The sequence below is a fragment of the Xiphophorus maculatus genome, chromosome 3 (genome assembly GCF_002775205.1).
Source record: "Xiphophorus maculatus strain JP 163 A chromosome 3, X_maculatus-5.0-male, whole genome shotgun sequence".
Lineage (NCBI taxonomy): Eukaryota > Metazoa > Chordata > Actinopteri > Cyprinodontiformes > Poeciliidae > Xiphophorus > Xiphophorus maculatus.
Window position 1 is genome coordinate 1,449,051 of NC_036445.1, and position 26,523 is coordinate 1,475,573.

At 39.6% G+C, this 26,523-nt stretch overlaps 2 protein-coding genes across 5 annotated transcripts; both read left to right on the forward strand.

Annotated features, from left to right (window-relative positions):
• The first annotated feature begins 2,621 nt into the window (after positions 1-2,621).
• On the forward strand, positions 2,622-8,084 carry gapdh (glyceraldehyde-3-phosphate dehydrogenase). The gene is made up of 12 exons (XM_005798762.3): positions 2,622-2,721; positions 3,128-3,173; positions 4,407-4,506; positions 5,075-5,181; positions 5,303-5,393; positions 6,236-6,351; positions 6,448-6,529; positions 6,611-6,762; positions 6,868-6,946; positions 7,175-7,258; positions 7,539-7,636; positions 7,715-8,084. The coding sequence occupies exons 2-12, from the start codon at positions 3,151-3,153 to the stop codon at positions 7,782-7,784; spliced, it is 1,002 nt and encodes a 333-aa protein (XP_005798819.1). The 5' UTR covers positions 2,622-2,721; positions 3,128-3,150; the 3' UTR covers positions 7,785-8,084.
• A 1,650-nt stretch (positions 8,085-9,734) lies between these two features.
• Positions 9,735-25,662, forward strand: iffo1 (intermediate filament family orphan 1). 4 transcript variants are annotated; one of them, XM_023331276.1, is made up of 9 exons: positions 9,735-11,130; positions 16,218-16,278; positions 17,102-17,197; positions 17,887-18,027; positions 18,110-18,294; positions 18,395-18,521; positions 19,392-19,484; positions 19,829-19,959; positions 21,707-25,662. In XM_023331276.1, exons 1-9 carry the CDS (start codon positions 10,154-10,156, stop codon positions 21,798-21,800), a joined length of 1,905 nt encoding a protein of 634 aa, XP_023187044.1. In that variant the 5' UTR covers positions 9,735-10,153; the 3' UTR covers positions 21,801-25,662. The 4 variants fall into 4 exon arrangements, with proteins under 4 accessions (XP_023187044.1, XP_014324200.1, XP_023187045.1 ...); XM_014468714.2 differs by having other exon boundaries at positions 19,395-19,484; XM_023331277.1 differs by having other exon boundaries at positions 19,398-19,484.
• The last annotated feature ends 861 nt before the right edge of the window (positions 25,663-26,523 follow it).

Genomic DNA, 26,523 nt, shown 5'->3' on the forward strand with positions numbered 1-26,523 from the left:
TATGAGTTTTACAGAGATCTTAGACCAACACATAAGAATTTTTTTACTAAAACAAATATTAAAAAATGTGGTGCGCATTTGAATTAGGCCCACCAGTGGGAAGATTGTAGCACCACCTTTCGCTACAATTACAGCTGAGGGTATTTATCAAGTTTGGCCACAGATTCTCTGTTGTATTTTTTGCCACTGGGAAGTTCTTGCACATAAATATGCTTTAAGTTAAACATTTCCATTGCAGTTCTGGTTATATGTCCAGGTTTCTTCTCCTGCCTGACGGTGAAACTCCTCTCCAGTCCCAGATATTTTGCAGCCACTAAACGATTTTCTTTCCCGAATGATCGATCTTAATGTCGAGCTGGAGAGGCATCTCAGTCCCTGTTGAAGAAAAGCAGCACCTAAGCATGATACTGCCACCACCATCTTCCACAGCACAGATGATAGGTGTGTAATGCAAGTAATATGTTTTCCATTACAAACAGCTCTTTGCATGTTGGCTGAAAAGTTTAATTTTGGTCTGATTTGTACCGAGCAGCTTCTTCCACGTGTTTGCTGTGAGTAGATTATGGCATCAGAAAACCTGATTTCTTCAACCTGTCAGTTTAGGTCCATGCTCTTTCCATTTTCCCATGATGGATTGAACAGTGCTTGGGAATTTGCTTTATGATCTAACTCTAAACATGTCAGCATTTTTCTCTCTGATCTGTCTGCTGTGTTCCTCTGTTTCCATGTTGTTTGTTCACTAAAACCCCTGAGGCCTTCACAGATTAGCTAGATTAATGCAGAGATTAAACATCTGAACTCTTCAGTTGACTTTATTTATTAATTGTGGATTCTGTTTTGGGGTCTCATAGGAGAGGGGACCAGGATTAGAAATGCATGATACCCTTTTTATGTTTCATCGGTAATTTCTAACATTATGTTTATTTCTCCTTACACTTAGCAGTTTGGGCCTTCTTTATGTTAATCTGTCTCATTTAATCCCAATAAAACACATTTTGTGTTTTGTGGTTGTAACATGACAAAATGCCAAAAGGTTTAAGCAGTATCAATACTTGATCTTAAAGGTTTGAAAGATTGGATCATTTATTCTCTACATGCAGCCTTTAAACCTCAAAGTTGCAATAAAGAAAACTTTGTGGGGTTTTCTACCACAACACAAGATGGCACTAGAGGACAGTCTGCACACAACTATTTGTTTTCCTCACAATGTTGCAATCTGGACATTGTCCCTAATATGTGTATGAGGTGTAGAAATAATGCTTCGGCTCGATTTGGATGGATGCACATTTAATTTTGTACTCTTTGCAACACAATTAAGAGCAGTTAGGTAAAATGGCAATGCTGCCACAGCATAAAAATCCTGAATCATATTAGGTTTCAATGCTAAAACCTTAAAAATACTTTTTCTTAATGAAAACATATCGCTGTTGTAAAACAGAAGGAACATGTGATCTGATTGAGGCTGCACTTACAGTACTCAATATAACTTGGCTCAAGAGCTGGCTGGCGAGCCAGAGTCTAATCTTAGCCTGACCTTTAATTCCCCTCTTTGACCTTAAGCTGTTAAAGCAGCGGCCAAGACTGGCATGCAGGCACTCAGGGTTGTGGTAGTTCAGCAATGCCAGGACACTGGACAGCTGCCACAAAACCCACAAAAGGTGTCCAGTTTTAAAGGAGAGTAGTAGTTGGGACACGTCTGCAGATCTCTGCACAAAGATGAAGAATGCAAGTTGTCAAATGTATTTTTTTCCACTTGGATCAAAGTGTGCAGTAGTTGCAAGATGCCGATGCTTTTGAAGGTTTCAACTCACAGACCTGGCTTAAACTCACATGGTTATGATTCAGGTTTGACATTTTCTAATCTCCTCTGCAGAGCTTTCTTTTCTGATGTCAACAATGTTGCCAGGAAAGAGAGTCAAAAATAGATGTGGAAGCAGCAGCTGACATGGCTGAGCCTTGTCATGTCTTTGTGTGCAGGGGAAGAGAAGTGAAGCAGTTAATCTGGGAGCAGAAGGCAAGATCCCCTTGCACACACCTCCACAGTGCCTCTGCCTTCTGACTTTAAAAGAAAAAAACACAACTTTCTTCCATTGCATCCTTTCAGGTATTTCTAAATAGCCACAAAAAAGCCACAGTTCAACTGAGTAAATGGACTCAAGCACGCTCCTGTGCGCATCTGTGAGTGAAATTGAGCAATCAGGTTTCAACTTTTGACTTCTGCAGGGCGGATTGGAGCTGCAGGAAAAGAATAGCAGCAACAGAGTCAGTCAAGTGAAGGGTCATGGTCTTTGGACATTAAATGTCACAGTCAGTAAGACAGAGATTTGATCCCCCCCCACCTATTTGCTCCATGTGGCTGCATTCACTGAGAAGGTCAGCAGGGGACCCCTGTCTTTTTTCAGACCACGATGTGAGGCCTTTAAGGTGTGGCCGTCTAAATCAGGACTTCTGAGACTTCACAACACTTTACGCAAATTAAATAACAGCAATATTTCGGTTTGTAATGAGCAGGAGGATAGGGACGCGATGGTGGTAACTTAGATAAAAGTGAAGTTTCAAACTGTGCAGTTAACGACCTTGACATTCAGGAGGAGGCTGGAAGGATCGTTATGAAGGGGGCGTGGCTTCAGGGCCTGGTCAGTCATAAAAACTCAGAGTTAAACTTTGCTCTTCCCCACTCACACCCGGAGTCGCAAGACAGACTGACTAATCTCACAAACGGTAAATACCTCCAAGCAAGTCATTAAAATGTTTTAGTCAGGAAACTGCAGGAATTTAGCAGGCTGCATGTTTGATTCAAATCACCTGTTGACAGCGTGCTTGGCTGATTAAATGCGTCTAAAAACATGTGGGCATGACATTGTTTGAAATTTGATCTTTTGGAGCTACTAAATATTTAAACTATAATTTTGTTCATCCCAATGTGTTCTTGCAGAGACTCTTTGTTTTTGGGTCACTTAAATTAAAACTTTCCCCCAGTATTCAGCTAGATTGATTGATTTTTCTATTGCCTGTTTGATCAGTTTTTTCTTATGCAAACATTTTTTTAAAAATGCTTCTCTTTAGAAAATTACAGTGTAAATTAGATATTTGTGGATTAAATGACTATTTCTGTTTCTTCTTTCAGAGGACTAGACCAACTCAGGCAAAATGGTGAAAGTCGGTATCAATGGGTAAGAGCATTTTTAAACTTGTCTGTAAGAGATCACACCTTGTGGCACTTAATTAAAACTGCTTTAAATCAGGACTTCTGTTCACATACATACATATGTATATGTCAGGAGTTATTCGTGTACAGAGATGTTTGTATTGATGCAAAGGTTTGTGCAAACTAAGGAAGAAACTGAAAGATAAGTGTTCTAGTGTGTTGCAAAATAATTGATTTGCATTCATACACTGGAGAGGAAAGTGTCTGTTTGATCGAATGAAATGTAGGAAAGAGCAGAGGAGTTACTAAAAGAATCTTGCATGTTTTTTATTTATTTATTTTTTAACAAGATCTACTTTTAAATTGCTTAAGTCTGCATGGAAAATTGTTCTAAATGTGGTTCCCTGTTCTACTGATTACATCTGATTCATAAATCCTGACAGTTTGGTTTTGTTTTAACATCATGGTGAGAGAGGCCAGAGCCCATGTGGCAGATTAAAAACGATGATTTGCAGCAGCTAAAGCCACAAGTGTTTTCCAGTGGAGGACATGCACAGGTGCTCCTGCCATAAAACCGACCATTGAGTAACTGCTCAGCATGCTTTTCCTGATCTTTGAACTTTGGCCTTCAGCAGATTACATTGTTGTACTTTCATCATCAGACGGTTGTTCAACAGGAGGCTGTTTTTTTCCTGCTGATGGAAGCAAACTCAAAAGTCGCAGAGCACACAGTCTGACATTGGATCACGAATTTGCTCTTTTTCTTCTACGTGCTTGACTTCCTGTTCCCTGCAGCTGCAGTGTTTAAGCACGGCATATCGGACCGGATTTTTGGACCCGGAGGGTTAAAAATTAACCCGGCCATTGATCAAACGTTGCACTGGCGTCACAAGGATTACCACATTTCAGAAACATTCTGACTTTCATCGACAGAACGCTGTCAGACCCCCTGCAACACACCTCCTCCTCCTGTCCCTCCTCCTGAACTCTGGCCTTTCTTTGACTGCAGTTTCATGTCTCCTGGGGTGTTGTCTTTATTCCCACATGGAAGAAAGAGCCACACTAGTAGAGTGAACCAGATCCCTCCAGGGTTTTACTGAATGTCAAACTGAATCTCACGGACTCATTTCTGTATTTATATGAAGGTTTTCACCTTTAATTTCAATGAAACCAAAGCAAAACTGGGCAGATTGAGGTGGCATTATGTTGCCATCTAGAGGCCAGACTGAGAAATGTATTTTTGTTCACCTTTTTACAGATTTGGCCGCATCGGTCGTCTGGTGACCCGTGCTGGTTTCACCACCAAGAAGGTTGAGATTGTGGCCATCAATGACCCATTCATCGACCTGGAGTACATGGTAGGTCAAAAATATGATCCAGGTCACGTCATCATGAACACATGCTGAAGATTTACAAAGTAGAGGTAATATTTTTAATGAGCAGTGGTTATTTTTGATGTGGCTGACTATGACTCCCTGCTCAGGGCGCCATGGCCTTGGGGGAGGAAAAACAACCTAACCTGATGCAGAGAACTCTTAGTATAAGGGAAGCAATGACAGTATAAATGTAGTAGTGATTACTGGAAAATGTAGAGAATGGACAGGCAAAACAGACACTTTAGTGGATTATTTTTTAACACATAAACTCACCCATTAAAGAAATTATAATATTATTAAAAACTCCATATATTTCAGGAACTTTATCACAATAAACACATTTTGTAGATGGATGTTTGAAAATGTTATTTTACACTTGCAGCCCATAATATTTAAAATTATAATATTGCATCAGACCAATAAAAAAATTACAGAAATGTCTTGATGAAGAGTATATTTGATGCCTGCTTTAACATGATCCATTTTCAAAAGTACTTCTAATCTGATAAATGAGCTTAAAGTTAAATTCTGTCCCTTCTGGTCTTTTCAGGTCTACATGTTCCAGTATGATTCCACTCACGGCCGCTTCAAAGGTGAGGTCAAGGCCGAGGGAGACAAGCTGGTCATTGATGGACACAAAATCACAGTCTTCCACGAGTGAGTTCACCTTACAATTTCATTGTTTGCTTAGTACAATTGGGTACACACCACAAAAATGTTCTAAAATTAGCTTGAAGATGTCAGCGGCTGAACTTTTGTTTTGTTTTTCTTGCTATAGGAGGGACCCAACCAACATCAAATGGGGTGAGGCTGGTGCTGAGTACGTTGTGGAGTCCACTGGTGTGTTCACCACCATTGAAAAGGCCTCCGTAAGTGCTAACCCCTCTTGAGCAACCTTTGTATTGGTAGGTTTAAAAAACAAACAAAAAAACAGGATTTGTGAATCAGAGTGATTTACACAAATCAACAAATTAAGCTCTATAGGCACAAAACTTTCTTTAAAAATTAGAAAATATAAACTATCTATTCATTGACAATTTGAGGAACCTAAAAGCTTTGGACTACTGAGGTAGTCATTGTTAAAATCTACCCCAATTGCATTTTCTTCATTAACGTGCTATTTTACAGTCTCCAGTTGGTGACATTCATTTTTGAGAACTTTTGTTGGTTTGAAAAAAAGAAAGCATATTAACTATTTTCTCTCTGACCAACCAGTAGCCTCTGACTGAATGCCTCGTGGCAGCGTCGCTTGTTAGTCTTGATTTCTTACACATTATTTAATAGCTGCCAGTAAATGAGTCGTTTCAAAGACATTATTTCTCTGAATGAGTGCAAGCAGTGCATTCTCAGTTGGAGTAGGAAGCCCACTGTCTTGTATGCTCAGATGTTTGTCTGCAGCTAAATTTGTTCATATTTTGATAAAATTTAATAGTCATCATTAATCTCACAAACTGATGTTTTAGTTGCTGCATGTGTCCATTTAAATCCAAAATAGGTCTTTGCCTTTAAAGTTATCTATACACCTTTTGAAATGCATTTAAAAAGAGATGAATTCCTAATAAACATGACTACATAATTGTTTGAGATGTGAAACATTTTTGCGGGGCCATCAGTTCTAGATAGTTGCTTTGGCTAACTCGGTGTGAAATACCTTTTCTCTTTTTTTTTTTTTTTTTTTCTTCTTTCCACACTCCCCAACACTTTACTTTAGGCTCACTTGAAGGGTGGTGCCAAGAGGGTAATCATCTCTGCCCCCAGCGCTGATGCCCCCATGTTTGTCATGGGCGTCAACCACGAGAAGTATGAAAAATCCCTCCAGGTGGTCAGGTGAGGATTATCCATGTGAACAGTAAAATAACTTTTTACCAATCGCCACTACGCCTCAACCAGGCTAATTGTTCTTAAAATGTCTCATTTTGATAGCAACGCCTCTTGCACAACCAACTGCTTGGCACCACTAGCCAAAGTTATCAATGACAACTTCGGCATCATTGAGGGCCTGATGGTGAGAATTTGGCTTTATCCCAGAACATTTTGGCTGACAGAGCTGCTTTAAGCCGCCTCTTCTTTTAATATCCTCGTCCAGAGCACAGTCCACGCAATCACTGCCACACAGAAGACTGTGGACGGCCCCTCCGGCAAGCTGTGGCGGGATGGTCGCGGTGCCAGCCAGAACATCATCCCCGCCTCCACTGGCGCAGCCAAGGCTGTTGGCAAGGTCATCCCTGAGCTCAACGGGTCGGTCTCCAAAAATATCTTGCCATTTAATATAGTGTGTACCTGTAGCAGATATGTTGATATGCTTAAGTGCATCTATTGTGGTCTGACTTTGTCATTTTCCAGTAAGCTGACCGGCATGGCTTTCCGTGTCCCCACTCCCAACGTGTCGGTGGTTGATCTGACCGTCCGTCTGGAGAAACCAGTAAGTTGCAGCAAATGGAAATTCCCTTTTTAATTTTTTTTATTCCTCAACATAAAAGGAATAGTGATGAACAAAAATGGCCTATTGAGTCATTTTACTGCTAAATATTTTGACAGTTTAAAGAAATCATTTGATTTACATTAAAATTAATATATGATTGCACTTTGCTCATCCATGTTAGGTTTTCATTTAGTCGCCAAAAAGCTTTAAGTTACTCGTCTTTTACAGGCCAAGTACGATGACATCAAGAAGGTTGTGAAAGCTGCAGCAGAGGGTCCAATGAAGGGTATTCTGGGATACACTGATCACCAGGTCGGCACACTTTTCTCTTTTTGTTGGAATCTTGACTTTTGACAAAGTGTGGTGAATCTGATTACCTTATAATGTTGGATTAAATTAGGAAACATGGCTGATCTCTCTTGTTGCAGTTTTAACTGACGAGGCCAATGGGCCATAAATCCCAAAAGAGCAAAATATGAGCTAAATGTTCCTGCTGCACCCAAAGGAATATCTTCTAAATGTAATTAAAATGTTTCTTAATCTTGCTGATGGGAGTTAATTGGCTCACTTTGTTCTCTTTGCTCTCCTGCAGGTCGTCTCCACAGACTTCAACGGCGATTCTCACTCCTCTATCTTTGATGCTGGCGCTGGCATCGCCCTCAATGACAACTTTGTCAAGCTCGTTTCATGGTGCGCCTTTAGCAATACCTGACTAACCTGCATCTCTACTACCAACAATGCTTATGACTCCTTTCCTTCTGCTTTAAGGTACGACAACGAATACGCCTACAGCAACCGCGTCTGCGACCTCATGGCCCACATGGCCTCTAAGGAGTAAACCAACCAGCTGACTGGCCGTCATGTTGCTTTCATTCTCCTTTCTATACAGAGTTATAAATGTACAAGATGTATGATCTGTGACTCTGCCTAGTTCCATCAAATGGTTCGACCCCTATCATCATCACATGCCTGAGAAAACATCCCACATGACAAACGAGTTAATCTGTTGACCAATTTCTTTTTTTTATTTGGTAAACTCCCTGTTCTGTTGTGTTGGATGGAGTAGAGGTGTGGAAGTTCTGTCTGCAGTGGTCTAGAGCTGCAGTCAGTGGTGAAATAAAGTCCTTTGTTTGTGAGATTTAAGGCTTTCTGTGTCCTTTGTTGTTGCTACACAGTTTAAAATGATCCTCCACCTCCAATGTAACCCTGTTTCTCCCACAATCTATGTATTTTTTTTTTTTCAAATTCAAGACGAGATGGTTATTTCCACAAAGCCATTCACCAGCTCCTTGGTGTGGTGAAGAAACAATCATAATCTTGAATGTGATGCATCTAAAAATCTCTGCATTAGCAGGATTTGCAATTATGCGTTTAGTGTCAAATGCAAAGGCAGGTGGTGATGGAGGAGTATTCTTCCTGTACTACTTGCATGCAATAGTGTGGGAGGAATATAGATATGCAGATTATGTGCAGCAGGGTTTTCATTTCTTTACGATGGGTAAAAATATGCGAACAGTGAGTCTTGCACTGATTTTAAAAAACACAAATTTTAGGTACCTTGTTTTGGTATCCATCGGACATTTTTTACTATTCTGGCTTTGCATACAAGTTTGCTTAAAAGATTTAATTCGGTAATCTATTTTTCAATGTCCTATCTGAAGGCTTGGAGTGCTTTTGTAATGATGAATCTCAAACAGAAACTGAACCAGATCTACAGAACATCAATCTGAATGTGTCATTTCACAAACTTTCCTATTTCACTACAGCTCAAAATTAAATCATTTTTCCTCTTTTTAGATCTTATGAAATGGAGCCACATTTTCCCAATCTGAAAAAATGAAATGGTTGTTCAGACTTATTGCCACTATGAGAAATGTATCCAAATTTTCAAAATGATTCATTTAATTAGACAATTAAGTAAAAACTCACAAGCTGAAATTGACAAGTTATGTGTTGCACAAAGGGACTGCTTGTCCCTGGCCTATCATAAGTCCAAAGCATACTTGGTTAACCTATTCACATTTTTTCATGCATATGAAACAAATATTCATTTTACAAGATCCATAAAATAAATTGACTCAATTGGTGGTGTGACAACTGTCCAAAAAATGCAAAATAAGATCCATAAAGAAATGGAGCTGACAGCTGTGTTGAAAATGGTTTCAATTGCTAGAATCATCTGTAACCAAAATAAAAATAATTTGAGAACCGATTTTTTTCTAGCACTGCCCTGTTTTAGCGTCACCTATCTTCTAATAAACTCATTTGCTTCTCTGTCTCTGCTCAAGCATCTCCACAGCATGATATTGCCACTGTGTGTCACTGTGAGGGCTGTGTGTTTATTTTGAGAAACATAAACATATTGTGCTTTGCAGGTTTGTCAAAAACATTCAACTTTGGACTCTTCTGATTAGAACTGCCAATTTGTCTCCAGTAATGACTTTTGCTGCCACTCTTCCAGTTGTGCCAAACTATTTCCCATCGATAAAATAGTTTTGTGAGACGTTCAAAGCTTTGAATATGTTTAAAATATTATTTATGGTGTGATGTGAAAGAAACTGATCGTAGAGGATTAAAGGGGTCTAGATACAAAAGTGTAATCTTTTGTTTTGCAAAGAAGAACGTTTCTAAAATGATGCATCAACAAAATAAAACAAATCACGTTGAAGTTTGTGCTTGTAACGGGCCATCATGGGTGAGGGGCAAAAGCACTGCGCGCCGCTGAGCTTTGTGGACTTCTATTAGTGTATTTACGGTAGGAGGATCATCCAATCCCGCAGCACTTGCTCCTGTCTGCGGTTACGTCTCCCTGACTGAGCACCATTAACGCGGAGAAGTTGGATTTGTTTGTTGTTCATTCATCCTCTGCGTTTTTTCCGCTTCACTTCACTCGGTTTATTTTGCAGCTCTTCTCTTTGGTGTTTGGTGGAGTCTACCTCTGCTGGGTTTCGGCTCCACATTTGCTGTTGTTGTTGTGGACCGTCAGAGATCAGGGATCCAGCAGCAGCAGCAGCGGCGACAACAGCGGCAACAGCCGACGTTAAGACCTCGGGGCTTTAAGGATCAGGTTTTTTATTTATAAACGCTTACATAATCAGGTAAAACACTGGTGTTTTACGCTGCTTCTGCAGGCTGCGCGCTGCTGTTAAGTGAAGTTTATCTTGAAATATTATTCTGCTGTAGCAAGACATTTCTCCGCCCGAGTTCATGCCAGATCTGCAGCGCTTTAGTTTTAAATACCATAGCATGAATCCTTTGTTGGGGGCCAACACGCATCTCCAGCAGCACCCCCAGCAGAGCCAGGCCCCCGGACACCCGGACTCCCCCTCCGCCCTTCTCCCCGAAGCCGCGTTCGGCGCACCGGACCCGGCCTCTCTTCTCCTGGGTGATCAGGCCGCCCCGGGGCCCGATCAGCCGGGACATCCGCAGACCTCCCCTTACCTCCACCACACCCACAGCGGCCCCTACCAGCACCGCGCAGCCCCGCCGTCGCAGCAGCAGCAGCACCCCCCTGCAGCCATGGCCCTTAGGAACGACCTGGGCTCCAACATCAGCGTACTCAAGACCCTCAACCTGCGGTTCCGATGCTTTCTGGCCAAAGTGCACGAACTGGAGCGGAGGAATAAGATACTGGAGAAGCAGCTGCAGCAGGCGCTGGATGTCAACAAGGGCTGTCAGAGTGGATGCTGTGAGAACAAGCTGCACACCCAGGAGGCCGGGGTGCAGACTGGGTTTGTAGGGACCATCCCGCTCAGGCCGGGCTCTCTTCCCTTCCACAACACCAACAACTCAGCAAGGAGGCCCACAAGCCTGTTCCCACCTTCTTTTGCAACAACCTACCCACCAGCAGGCTCTGAAAACTCCAGCTCAACCCAAACCAGTGGCACCTGTAACCCAGCCATCACCATCAGCCAGGCCTCACCGTGTGTGGACTCTCCAGGGTCAAATAAAACAACCCAAAGCTGCTCCACCAACCCTCCTCCACGGTTCCTCCCGGGGACCATCTGGTCTTACAACCACACTCGTAAGTTTGGTCCCGGGGCAGAGCGCCTGCCAAGCCCCGGGGTGTCCTGGATGCACCCGGATGGAGTCGGGGTCCAGATTGACACCATCACCCCTGAGATTCGAGCGCTCTACAACGTCCTGGCCAAGGTGAAGCGCGAGAGAGACGAGTACAAACGAAGGTAAACAGGCTAAAACACTTTTATTTAACTGTTATACTACAAACCCTCTCATTGCAGAATTATTTCTTGAGTGTTTTTTTTTCTCATGGTCTTCATTGGATGAGTGAGCAGAACTGCTAAGCAGCTGCAGATCAGCTTTCTTCAGCTGGAGACAGCTGATCTGCAGAGTCAGCACAAAACCTGCCCATCCTGCACCTTCATCTTGGTCTGCATTCACCTCATGCTTTCACCACAGAGGCAGGTGCTGCTGCCACAAATGCCCAGGAAAAAATTCACATGCGAGGAGCTAAATATAAATCTGATTGACTGTTAGGACTGCAGAAAGGCCAGGTGGTGGCACTCATTTCCTAAAATGCAGCCGAAGTTTATTGTTATTGAGCCAGAGATGCAACAGAGGCCACGTTTGGTTCTTTTAGCTTATTGCTGGTTAGAATTCTTCATCTCTGTTGCTTTAATGATTTAATCAGCTAAATGTCATCATCATCATCATCATCATCATCATCATCATCATCATCATCATCATCATCATGCGGGCCAGATTTAGGCCACAGCTGTGAGATGACATCACTCTGCAATGTTCCTCTCAGAACAACAGCTTACTGCTGCAATGCGTTCAGTGTGACTTTCCCTTTAAAAGGATAACTCAGGATTTAGTCATATGGGGTTCTGCTGGAAGGGCATAAGTTGTTAATATCTAACCCGCTGTAAAGCATTTCGGTTTAGTATAAATTCTGATTAGTGAGAAGTATCTTGTTATCAGATGCTGTTCTGTGGACTCACTTTAATAATTCAGACATTTTTTTGAGAAGTTGAACTGCCTACCTTTTGCAGAGATGCTGAAAGGAGTTTTAAACTGTGGCGTTTTAGAGTGGTGTTTAGTTTGCAGCTACGATATGTAGATCTGTTGGTGTCAGAGACTGAAGGTGAAGTAGCCATCGACGATATAGACTTAAAGTTTTATCACAGTGTTTTGCAACAATAAAAGTGACAATAAGAACTTTTTATTACTTCCTTTTAGGTAACTGTGTGGTTCTGACTGCATGATGCAGCAATCAGATCCCCACAAACAGAGACACTGCTGTAATATGCTTGTTTAGAACACCAGTCAGAAAAAGGCGCTTGACTTACATCACTAAGCTGCTCGCAGTAACCGCATTTAACCATATTCTTAAGATAATTGATATTCTCATTGAACAAAAGGGGGGAAAGTAGCAAACGCAGGGGGTTAGCACTCCCCACATTTGGAGGCCTTAGACCCGCGGACGTCGCTGGTTCGACTCCCGGTCCCGACGACCTTTGCCGCATGTCCTCCTTCAAAAATGGCGCCGGCTCAGCTGGCTGCCTGCAGACGCAGCTCCCGTCGTGTGTGTTAATCTGTGTATAAAAAATTCTTGCTGTAACTGCGAAATAATTTCCCTGCTGGGATGAATAAAGTAATTCTTCTTCTTCTTCTTCTTCTAAAACGAACAACATCAATCACTACAGTTTTGGTGGGGTATAAGCATCATTACTTAGAATTTGTCATGTCAACTACGAATCAAAATTCTTATCATTACAAGAATTGTATCACGATAAACGATAAACAATATGAAAACGCCTCCCCTCAGGTGAAGCTAACAGCTAATGCGGGAGGAGCCAAGGCCAAATCAGACTTCTAATGTCTTAAAACAACTTTTAATAACAATATTTCTGCAAGTTCTATTTTTCTGACCCATAAACTGTTGCACTTAATGTTGGACAGAGACCAATGACTATTTACACAGGAAATGGACGTAGGAGGCAGTACGTCACCAATTAGCATTCTGCGTCAGACACCTACTGATGATTGAGTATGCAAAACATTTCTGGTTGGAGTAACTGATAGTAAAGGAAGCAATAAAATGTAATAAAAATAAGTATCACAAATGAGCTTTTTAAGCCACTTTAATTATTATTGTGTTCACATGTTTGTCGTGTTTATGGTAATTACGGATCTCCAGGTGCAGCCGTGGAGGAGATGGTAATGTCAGGCTCTCGAATTTGCTTATTTAAGTTGTTGACCTTCATTGTGCACCGGTTCACCATTAGGTGTTAAGTAGCCAGTCTGAGACCATAAAGTATCGTCTTCTCCCTCCAAGTCAGAGGATTGGTTTGCTATTGCACCTTCCTAGGGTTTTGCATTTGGCTTGTTTTGGATTTTTTAGATTCTGAAGAGAAATGTTAATTTTAAATCAATTTAATGGACAATCAAATAGCTTAACTTTAAGAGGCTAAAGGTCTGAGCAGCCTGTAGCTTTAGCCTAAAAGCATAGCTAATCTGGATCTCTGCTGAATGAAGATGAGAAGAGAGTCATCTACTTTCTGCTTCTAACTTTCTAACAGGACCTCACTGAAGTATCCCTTGAAGCCGATATGCTTCATTTTCCAGCATGAATGAAAAAGACACAGCATGAACCTCCTTTTTCTGGAGGTAATACACCTTTAAATCCTCGTTTTCAGTATGGGACACACTTAGTTATTGTCTTCTCTGAGTGACCTTCAGCAGGCCTCATGTTCCTGCGCATTCATCACCGCATGCCCTCGCATTGTGTCCGAGCGATCAGCACTGCATTCTTCAGAGACCATCCTAACCACATTATAGTGGCTCTTTGTGGACGAGGCGGAGGGACGACTGCAGCCGCTCAGGAATGCGACGCTGCTCCGACTCCTGCTTTCTTTGCAAATTGAGACTAAAGAGACTGAATTAACACTTGTCTAGCTGAGACAATAAATGAATCAGTGTGTGCATCTGATGAGATCCTTAAATTTCTCCAATTGTAATGTTATTTGTCGTTTCTAAATAGAAGCAAGGTTGCACTGATCAAAGCCTCTGTCATCCATGTCTTGTTGTTTTTCCTGTAACTCATCTTCCTCTTTTACTTCTTCTCAGTTGGTGCCCCTCACCTCCCTCCTCTCTGGTAACCACACTCTCTATCTCAGCTTACCTTTACATGAGCAAACCAGAAGCAGACATCCCACTTCCTCTCCTTTGCTCACACTTTCTTCCATTGCGCAGCACCCCCCTTCCCCCCCACACGCACACTGTATCTGCAATGCAGCATGCTCTGCAAAGCTGTAGCAGCTAAAAGGAGGGGGCCTCAGCACTCCTTGACTTTGTGCACCTCGCCTATCAAGCAAGCGTCCCCCCTACAACGACTGGAGCCCCCTGCTTCATGACTCAGATCCTTTCAGATTTAGTATTCCCTGACGGGTTTGGCGTTTTGCAGCGTTCTGCAAGAGTTTTTAGCAGAATGCAGAGCGTGGATTTTCCCCTCATGAGTGGATGGTATAAGGCCACATTTTCGTCTCGCGACTTTTAAGTGTATTAAAGTTAAGATTTATGAGTCAATCATGTGAGCAGCTGCATGCGAATCATCTATCAGGAAGTCAGCAAAGTGCTTAGTTTAGTTCTCACACGTTTCCCCGCAAACGTTTCAGCTGTTTGCTTTTCATGCAGCATGAAAGCAAATCAACGATTTTCAAGTATTAGAGTTGTTCCTTTCCTTTTAGAAAATGTTGTATTTTATTCTGAAATTACATTATTTCAATGCCAAAATAAATTGGTCCTTATGAAGAGGTCTTAGGATGCTGTTTTAAAACCACACGTCAAAAAGTGATAAATATCAAAGCAGATAAAACTGAAATGAAAAAAAATCATACATTTATATTTCTGGCTTTATTTCTTCAAAGTTTTCTTTCCTTTGTTACCCACAAACCAAGTGATGTCTTTCAGACCCTAGAACACATGTAGGAAAAACCTTCTGACAGGAGAAGTTTTTCCTTCTCAGTAATTTTTGCCTTTCCTTTACACCTGAGGGACAAAGGAGTCACTTTGAGTCAATTATAGTATGCAAGTCTAATAAGGGCCTTTCAAAATCAAAAATAGCTCGTCAACTTTTACAACTTTTTTTCATATTACAGCTACCAACTTCAATAAAAAATATTTCCACTTTTAAAATGCAGAAAAAAGGTTAATGGTTACCACTTTTTTCCATCCGTCTATCGTCCGATTCAAACCCAGGACCTTCTTGTTGCAAGGCAACAGCTCTGCACTGAAACCTTTGTTTTCGTTCCTTCACAAATGCAAATCTTAAACATTTTGATTTGTATTCAGTTCTCCTGAGTCAAACGTTTGTAGAACCACCTTTTGCTGCAGTTACAGCTGTAAGTCTTTTGATCACATTTGCTGACGGATGTTTTTACCCATTTTGAATTAGCTCAGACTTAGTCAGATGGGGCAGAGAGGATCTCCTAGTGTGTCTACAGTGTGTTTTGGTTTATTTTTAATTTTGTAATGTACATCCATCTGTTCTGCGTTTGGTTCCCGTTATTTCTCTCCACAATACAGCACAATATGAGCCGCTGCTGAATGACGGTTCCTGATGTGGTGCCATCTGACCACTTGGAGATCACGAGTCTCCATCTCAAACTTGCATACAATCTTCTGTCATGCACAGATTCCTCCATCAGTAATTATATATGGAGTCATAAGCAAATCTTCTGGAAGCTCAGTTTTTAAACATTTATTTAAATATTTGATATTTCTCTGCTCATCGTGCAAAAGAGTGAGGTTTATTATTGTAAGCTTGTTATGACCTCAGACTATGTGCAGTGAAGTTAAAAGTCATTTTAAATCTAATTATCATCACATCATTCATTTAAAAATGTACGTTTGACTTGAAAAACCATCTCTTTAAAAACAGATTCTTCCTACTTTTGATATTTATTTGTGAATAGAGATAGAGATCTTTTTTTAGATGTACAATGTTGATTGCTTTAGGTTTTTCAGGGGTTTTCTGTCAGTTTTCCATCATCTGGTTCAGAGGCCTCCAGGTGTGCAGCTTTAGGAAATGTTCCCTCTGTTGCATTATATCTGCGATGGCATGTGCTGTAATGTTTCTCATAGACAAAATTTTGAATAGATACTTAGCAACCTTGTTAAATATTTGAGGATTAATAGTTTACGTCAAAGATGGCGCGATGATATGCACTTTATATTTGTCTGGATTAAGATGCAGAAGTACAGACTGGCTGAAACTATACTTACCCTGACATGTGTGTGTTTTTAGATGGGAGGAAGAATACACAATGAGGATGGACCTGCAGCAGAAGATTGCAGATCTTCAAGAGGTAACACTGTCTGGCAAAAGTTCCTGCATGGACATTTTTTTTTTTTTAGCATGAAAACTTGAACTGAAGGGACTTGGTTGTTGTGGTTACAGGAAATGTAAGGTAAGTCCTGGTAAAAGTCGTGTTGGCACCAATCTTCACTTTGAAATGCCAGTTTTGTGAGCTGTAATATAATTAATTTGAATTGATTTATTGAACTGATTTATTGATTGGAATGATTGTACGCAGCTGCAGGATGAACGTGATGAGCAAGAACCTTCACCCTTTCTCAGCCACTCATAATTTCCTTAGTAGTAATTGATGCATGCTGCAGCCATTGATCTCTGCTAATTATTCATTTTTAAATCAGTTAACATCTTTTTCAAAAGAAGGCATTTTCACATAGGAAGTCCCACTACTAAATTAGATACTTACCTCTCTCTGTGTTAGATTGCCTTATTTGTACTTCCTGCAGTTGTGCTTCAATCTACGCACATTATGTCTTTGGTTTCCTGTGTGTGCGTGCTTTTTTATACTTACATGCAGCATTGCCAGGAATCTTTACCTTGACCCCGTTTAGATGGCAGCTTTACATAGCCAGATCGACCGCAAATGGCAAAAAGCACAACTCCAGAAAGATAAGAGCCTGACCATTGTCGCTGCGTACCTACACAAGTTAGAGGAAAAAGTCGTTTAGACTTCCCCAAAACTCAGTCTGCATCTGGAGTGTCACTGAGCGCTCCGCAGAAGAAAAGAAGCTGTTTTTAAGTGTCGCGTTTCATGGCTGGACATCTCTGCAGGTGTTTTCATAAATCTTGTTTTCTGGTTACTGTTTTGTGAGCAGGACCTGCAGGAGAGTGAAGGTTGTCAGGACGAGCTGGCTCTCAGGGTGCAGCAGCTGAAGGCGGAGCTGGTTCTCTTCAAAGGCCTCATGAGCAATGTGAGCAGAGTGAGCGCAGCCACAACATGACCATCACTTTCATTGTTGCACCAATAAAGGCTTTCTCATTTGCAGCTTTTCCTAAAGAAAATGTGCAAATTTGTTATTCATTATCTTTAGTAGTTTCTGGTAAGATTCTTAACATTGAAATAAATTCTGTGCGTTCCAAGTGCTTAGCCTTGTAAATGTATTTGTACCTCTTTGATCGTTTGATGTTTGCGCATTTGCAAGCACAAACGTGAATGCATTTTATGTGGTAGATCAACAAAAAGGTGGAATACATGAAAAAATTGTTTTAAAAACTTATACAAATATCAACTGATATGAAACCCTTATGCTGTGACACGTTTTTCAACCGTATTATCCAGCCATAATTGGAGAAAGTGAAGTTAAATATAAATGCACGCCACACTTTTCAGGTCATCTTTCTAGAAATTGTTGGAAACCATGTATGATTTAACTTCCACTTCACAGTTATTCACTTGTTGTTTTATCACTGAAGAGTCCAAAATATACATTGAAGTTTTTAGTTATAATGTGACAAAATGTGGGGAAAAAAAATAATCAATGGTGTTTTAATGCATTTTCAAGGTGCTGTGCTAATACTTCAGCAATAATCCAGTGGAAGATTTTTTAGTTTCTCTCCTGCTGTGTCTTTTTTCCCATGATTATGGAACCTGATTCTGCAGAATTTGTCTGAGTTGGACACCAAAATCCAGGAGAAAGCCATGAAAGTGGACATGGACATCTGCAGACGAATCGACATCACAGCTCGACTGTGTGACGTCGCGCAGCAGAGGAACTGTGAAGACGTGATCCAAATGTACCAGGTAGTCGGGGTGCTTGCTTTCACTTAACAAACGTCGACTTGAGTTTGATCTCCTGAACTTAATCTTGTTAATATCACTGCAGGTTCCAAACAACCAATCATCTCTGAGTATCCGGCGCAAGCCGACGCCCCTGTCCTTTAACGGGAGTGAATGTGACGAATCCGTCAGCACCTCTGAAGGCGAAGTGGGCGTGGCTAAAGAAGAGGAGCACTTTGGATCTTCAGCCAATCAGATCAACGAGGAGATGCAGAGGATGCTGACTCAGCTGTTAGTGGTCTGCTTTTAACCACAAAGACAATTATCTGATAAGAGACCAGTCTGGTTTTAATAATCACTAAATACACGTGTGTTTATGTTGTCGTCACAGACGTGAATGTGAATTTGAGGATGACTGCGATAGTCTGGCCTGGGAGGAGACTGAGGAGACTCTGCTTCTTTGGGAGGATTTCCCAGGATGCACTCTGCCTCCAGATCCGACCCATCCCCCAGGAGAGGTAAGCTGTACCAATGCGAGTTATTTTTAGAAAACGATCCTGCGGTGTCAGCCCGAATATATGATGCATTGACGAAAAATGCCCAGTTTCGAAGCACAATCAAAACAACAACACTCTTTAGTGATGGAGGTACGGCTGAGAAAAACTGAAAAAGTGCAAATAAATACTTTGATAGGCCTTCAGAAATCTTTCATATCTGTACCAATGAAGACTGTTTTCAAATATTACAAGAAAGTCTGTTTATTAAAAAACAAATGATGCAGGGGACAGATTATCATGCTTAAAATCTATCTTCACATTTTGGTATACATTTCTCCATATTATAATATTCAAATAGTATTACTTTTTTATGCAGTTTCATTAAATAAATGGTTTCAATCTCAACTGACACTGAGAAGATAAATTTGTTTTTGATTAGTATTATGAAAATCATCGGTGCTTTTCTGCGTTCTGCTAATGCCAGATTTTCTCTGTGACATCAGGACTGAAAAAAGCTTCGCATGTTGAAGTTTTTCCTGATTTTTAAGCTCCTGATGTCGTTTGATGACTCTTCTAACACCAGGACAGTTTCAGTACCGAGACGTTTACAACCTTTCTTGTGCGTTTGTTCCCCCCCAAAAAAAAAAATGCATGTAGGTGTTTGATTTCATTCAGCAGCTGCTTCATTGTTGAATAGTCTGTTTGAAACAAACAGCTGCGTTAGTCAGTGAAATCTGAGCGTAAAACAACCATGGAAGCTATGGTTGGATTGTTTTCTCTCCTGTGTCGGATTATTCAACAACAGGCTCATTTTATGCTTACTACATTTTATCATCTCTACATATTTATTTTCCTGTTCTCAAACTGTCACTACTCTGTGTTTGTCTGTGGGAGGAGGACTGTCTGGAAAAGGTGATTAATGACACAGAGTGTCTGTTCAAGTCCCGCGAGAAGGAATACCAAGAGACAATTGACCAGATTGAGGTCAGACATTTTTAAAACTTAAATAAGATTCCTGCCCATGTGTGTTACCTTTCTTCATTCATTTCTTTTCTTTTTATTTACTTACATTCTCACCTCATCTGAACAGTGATCTAACACAGCTGTCCATATGTTTATGGATGTGTTTTATGCACATTTGGAACTTGCGGTGTAAAATCTTAAAACGGAGTCCAATGAAACGTTTTTCAGATTTTTAATTTAACTAGTAAAGCTGGGTTTTGAATCCTGTGTTTTCTCATCTTTTACACGTGAACCACTTTGTAAAGTCGGACTGAACATTCCTGTCTGTGATTTTGTGGATTTGAATCTTTGGGATGTGTTTCCAGCTGGAATTGGCCACAGCCAAGAGCGACATGAACCGACACCTGCATGAGTACATGGAGATGTGCTCGATGAAGAGAGGCCTGGATGTTCAGATGGAGACCTGCAGGAGGCTCATCACTCAGAGTGGAGACAGGTACAAACACACACCCACATCACACTAGCATAACCAGCATTTCTTCTATTTTTTTAGAACTTTTCAGGTTTCCTATTTATGACGTTTGTTATATTAGAACAAACTTAGAATCCAGAAAACATTCTTCCAGAACAGAAACATTTAGGTTTTATTATTACTTAGAAACTGTGGAGTACTCGTTACTTTTACAAATTTAGAGCACACTTAGAAAGTCCAGAGAATACTTACACTGATTTAGGATTCCAGAACAGGGATTAGAACTTGGAACCCAGAAAAACTATCTGAGCAACTACTTTTTAGACTCCTATTCTCCCATCCCAGAAAAGAAATAGACCAGAGGATACTTACTTATACTTATCTACCAACCCTGAATATTAGTATCTAGTTTTTTTATTTTGGATCAACATTATTAGCTTTTTCTTCTTTGCTCTTTCTTTTGGTTTGTTATTTTGTTTGTGTTTCCTTTTAATTCCTGTAAAGCACTTCGTATTGCCTTGTTGCTGAAAATGTGCTATGTAAATATAATTATCTTTACCTTTTACCTTTATTAAAATAAAGTTTTAAGCTGCTATAATGTTTGTTAATCCTGACTTTATAAATATATAAACCAATTTATAGTTTGAAACCTTCGTGAATAGAAAAAACTGGAAAACAGACATTTATATATGCATATGTCCATATTTATAAGCATGTCACATGCATGGTTTTGAAAATCATGATTAATCACATCACTAGAGCATGATTAATCTGCTTAATTTTTTTAATTGATTCACAACACAAATTTTTATACACATTTTCATAATGTTAGGATGTTTATGTTGGCTATGCAATACGATATCACTGGTCAATCTATCCGCCAAATTCTTATATATATATATTTTTGTGTTGTATTTATATTTACTTATATTCTTATATTCTATATTCTTATTCCTTGTTTCTTACATAATTTAAGGTTTTTCTTGCATAATTTAAGGTTTTGGTTACTCACATTTGGTGTGTACCTTAGTATTTTATTTGTATTTTGTATTCTTTTGCACTTTACTTACTGTGTGTTATCTTTGTTTTTTGCCTGGGAGCTGCTGGTAACTTCAATTTCCAGAGGGAGTCTTCCCAAAGGATCAATAAAGTACAAGTCTAAGTCTAAGTCTAAGTCTATAAAGGTTTTAAAGTAAAACTGGGGTGCAGGTAGACAAAAGAAGACAAAACTCTGAGAGTCTGAGTCTGTTAATTGTCTGTTTAGAAATATTTTTTGAAGAAATTCTTGTTTTCAAAGATCAGATAGGTGCAGGTTTGGACTCTAAAATACCTTTAAAATATCTTACGCCTCATTGTCATGTATCAGATCAACTGCATTTTTCAAGTTGGGAATCATGATTGTCAGGCCTCCAGTTAACGAACTGCAGCCGAAAGGATCACTTTGGTCTAAAGTAATATTCTTAATTATCTGATAAACTGATTATCATTATTGCCATTATTATCATTAGAGGTTAATCACAGTCATGAATAAAAACTGAAATAATAATGTAACACATCGAATATGTTTCATATTTTGAATAGAATGACTGAAATAAATTAACTTTTTGTTATATTATAATTTATTCTCCTAAACTAACTTTACAATTTCTGTGTCAGTGTCTTTTATCAAGCTGATTTTTTTTTTTTTTCATTTCATGAAACCTATAAGCTCAGGAATGACTCTCTCTTATTTTCTGTAACTTGTTTCTCTTTCTGTGTTTTCTGCATGCAGTAATCCTGTCGTACCGTCAGAGGAGAGCGACCAGAGAGACACCGACAGGTCTTCATGCTCCCCGCCCTCTTCGTCGAGCAACGGGAGATCTTGACACTTCGTCACTCGGCCGTTGAAAGATGCTGCGTTCATGTGACCTCTGCTACAAACTACGACAGTACCACACCGTATACACGTGAAACTACGGCAACACCGTGTTTACATCTGAGGAAATTCATTGAAGATATTCTATAATTAATTGATGATGTGTTGCCCGTACAGATCAGTCTGAGGGAAAACTGAAATTCAGACTGATTGATTTCAGACTTTAAGAAAGTTAAGATCCCGACGTGATTGTTAGAAAAACAAGCTGCTGTTAATTATTGTGATGCAGGGAGGTAACAAAAACTATAAACTAACTTATTTAATCTTCAAATCATCATACACTTCATCAGTGATGATATATGAGCAATATTTAAAACTCTTATCCTCAGTAAAGTCTGTAATTTTCACTTTTTGTGTATTTACAGTCTTTTTGCCCATAAATGTCCAGCTGGGGATAAGGGAAAGATTACAAGTTGTTTTTCACCATCAGGTAGTTTCTAATCAATGTTTGTGTTTGAAATCTAATTAGATCCCCTGATGCACAACTTATTTGCCTTCCAGACATCCTGATGAATTAAATCTCACAAGGTAATTTTGTCAAATCAAAGACATAGATAAACATATAAAAGTATCAAAACAGAGTTTGAGTTTGTGCTGAACATCATACAAAACTACATAAAGTACATATTCAGTACATGTCTTGTTCATCTGGACAGTTTAGTGTGCAGTCACTCTGAAAAAAGTCATATATATATTTGGACATATTTGTCCACTCATTATTTATAGGCTGTGAATCATGTCATCTTCCGACCCACCGCTCGGGCTAAAAATGGCTCCTTTCAGCAAGACAGCTGCAAAGAATTAACTCGCAACATCGCTCTTAGTTGCATGTTAATAATTTTGGAGTCAGGCTTTAGGAGAGCAAATCACACTGTGCTTTCAGAGAACTTTAAGCAAGCGTTATTACTGAATGGTTACAGCAGCAGAGCAGCGACATGATCACCGAACACATCCCACATTGTTTTAAAAGAATCGTGGATGCACTAACCACTGGATGATTAAATTCTCCAGAGGATTGCCTTTAAGATCCAGTTTATGAACTACAAAGTATGTCAAAGTAAGCAAAACAAAGGATTGCCTTGTTTCATGAAAACACTGTGTGTCTACAGGATCTGGCAGGAATCTACTTTGAAACCATCCATTAGCTTGACAGTTTGGTAGGAAACAATTTTTTCTTCTTCAAACTGAGATAATTGAAGCTTATTAATTATAAACCAGATATTTATTGCTCAAAACCCTGTCCCAAACAATTCCAGCAGTCCCTTTACATTCAGAGTTGTTTTGATGTGGCAGAAATCTGCTTTGTACCTGGCTGTGACAATTTTTATTTCTCCAAACTCGAGTAATGTAAACTTATTCTTTACATATAGGAGATTAAGAAGAAAAAAACATGAATGCAATAAATGTTACATAATGAAGTCCTCTTAAGGACGCACACTTAAAAGGTTTGGTGAGCTGGAGAGTAAATAAACATGAAACAACTCCTCCTTGGACTTGGTTCTGCTCTGATTCGCTGTTAGCTTGACTCACCTGCAGGCTACTGACTACTTACAGTGTCTCCTCAGAGCCCCACTCTAAATAATCCACCTCCATTTTTAAACTTGGAGTTGTTTTAAGGCAACAAAAATCTTATTTGATCCTTAACAAGGCAATGATTCACTGCTAGCTTTTCACAAAGGTGGACAAATATCCACCATCCTTTTGTATTATTTACAGAATCTGATGGTCCAGAAAGCTGCATGTAAGATACTGACGGCTAATTGCATCGCCACAGAATTTCACTTTAAATAATTCAAACTATCAGCTTAGCGTTGAAGTTGTTCTGATCTTTTTCTAACTACTTGTTAGCTGAACTCAATGATGAAAGCTAATCACTGTTTAATTTAACTCAGGTAGTTCAATTAACCACTACAGGTAACATATTAAACACTCAAATGCTCTCTACAAAACCTGACTTAAAGTCAGACATTTTGCTTGACTCGCCAGGGAAAACTAATCTCTGTTTCTCCAAACTTTGGTTGTTTAGAAAACAGCAGCTAATCTTCTGACAGCAAATAATATCTATTCAGAACCCCATCCAAATAATCCATGGCAGTGCTTTAAATTAATCCCTGGAAGAAAAAGTCCGACATAATAAGCAGCTTCAGCAGCAAAGCAAGTGGAAATCAACAGCAAGCATCCCCTGACAAGCCTTTATCCAACTTTTATGGGGTGAACAGAAGTACTAAACACAAATATTGTGCCACTTTAATCACTGAGAGAAAGAAAATGAAAAACTTTCAGTTTAGCCATGAAGTCTGCATACGTTACAGCAATATTACTCCTAACGCTTGCCTGGAGTTGGAGTTCAAAACTGTACGCTAAAGATCACAGAGCTGTTTGATAATGAGTCTTATTGCAGCTTAGTATCGCTTAGAGTGAGCAGGTTGTTTAAGCAAAGCTCCATGGTGGAGCAGAACATCTGTAAAGACAGCAGAGGAACCAAAATGGTCAAAAACTCATGTAAGTTACTCACCGAGTGCCAAAATAAAAGTCAAGATTATGACTCATTAGGAAATAGCTGAGAAAAAATAACTGGTTATAGCTGTGGAAGCTATGTCACAAAGGTGCTTGATGTATATAACGAAACCTATTTTTGAGCCTAGAAGCGTTTGCACATAGAAAGGAAGCAAAACTATATGAATCTTATGAAGCAATCAGCGCTACTACTTGTAAAACAGACGACACTGGAAATAGACTTGTTTCCACTTCCTTTACATATTTCAGGTGAACTTATAACACGTACCTCATGTTTAATTATACATTTGAACACCAAATGATACAGGAAAGCATCGCTGGCTATCATCACTGTCAAGGGGAGTAAACCTCACATCACTGCTGTACAGTACCATCATAAACTCCTTCTAGTTTCTTTCAGTCGCATTAAACCAGGTGAAATGTCGTGATTCTCACTTCGGTACTTTTGTTTCGATGACGAAAGACGGCAGCTTTCAGCGCCTGCATGTGAGGCTGCTTGGGTCAGCTGCTTCGAGTGTTTTTTCTGCCATTTGAATCCAGAAGAAAGATGTGAAATTATGTGCCGTGTGAGGCCCAGAAAGCCATTTCCTTTTACTTTCAGACACCGAGTGAGTCTACTGTATGCATGTGCCGTGTGTCTGTTCTTGAGTCTTTTCAGTGGGTGTTTTTAAAACGACTTTTACTGGCGCAGATGCACAGTGTTGTAGAAAATGAAATAGAATTACTAAAGGGTGACATTTTAGATTAGACTGTCCTTTGTCTGAGGTCACCCATGAAATTCAAAATCAAATGAGAGCTATTTTCCATTACTAAACTTCCTTTATGAGTCTATGTGTTGGCCAAGTAAAGTCAATTTAAAAACAACTCAAGTTCAGGAAAATGAGCCAGTGAAAAACCAATGCTTTTGCAAAATGACTGTACAATGGCTTTGAAATAATAATAATGAAAAAATAGCTTTGAATATATAGATGAGCTCGAAGAAGCGCGTCCGCAGTCACACGCCTGAAATGAAAATTGACTTGAAATTTGAATGAAAATATGTTTCAATTAAATATTTGGCAGATAAAAACATAAAAGTGTTTTTACAAACAAAAAAAAAACCCCTCAAGAGTTGAATACCAATTTGTGTCTCATAACATTTGGAAACTAATCCTGTGGACATTTTGGGAAATTGAAGTGTGTGACTTTGCGTCAAAATGAAATACTTTTTTGGCTTAGAAGCTTTACTGCAGAGCTAAAGTATGTAATGTATGTAAAGAGAGACTGAATGAATAAAAGATCCAACTGATGATCAACATTTTGTCTTTCCTCTTGCAAAACATTTCATTCTGATGTTTGTACTGAAACTTCTACAGTTCAGATAATAATTATTCATAACCTTGGCAGGTTTAGGTTGAAAGTTTTCTTATACTTTCAACAACATGTTTTTTTTTTCCCTCACAGGTGGAAATATTAAGTGTTTTAGAGATTTTTTTTCTCTCAAAAATGATGCGTCTCTTAGATTATCTTTTGAAATATGCGTCTCATTTTCTCTGAGAAAATGAATGAATGAGTTTTAAATCGGTTTGTGCGAGCTGTGTGAACCATTAATGACCTACCTGTGTGAGGTCAAATTTTAGTAGATTTGAACCGAGTAATCAGGATAGTGCGTCTGTCACAAAATATCTGGAAGGTTTGCTGAGAGGATCTATGACATTTCTGTTTTTTACATACACAAAAAGGAAGAGATCAGTTCAGTTTCATTCAGAAATTTACGTAAACCTTCATGGAGGACATGTTTTTTTTTCTCTTGAATAATTTTTCTTTCTGGGTACAAAGTTTTGAGTTTCCAGTATCAGAGTTGTGCATACATGCTCAAATATGCACAGGTTCCCCTATTATTTGTTTAAATGTCTCTTGGTCAGATGTATCTCAACCACATGCTCCTAGTTGCCACAGTTTTAGCTCTATGTTTAAACTGGTAGAGTTCATTTAAACCGGTTTTGGGAAGAGCCGGATTATTCCCCAAACAGTTTAGATGTGTGTTTGAAAATCCATCTGGCAGAAAACAATCCCACAGTACAATGCTACCACCAACATGCTTTAAAGTATGAAATGTTCTTGTGGAGAAATAGACGCTGTTTTATGTAAGTTACACTGCCCCGCAGCATGGTACA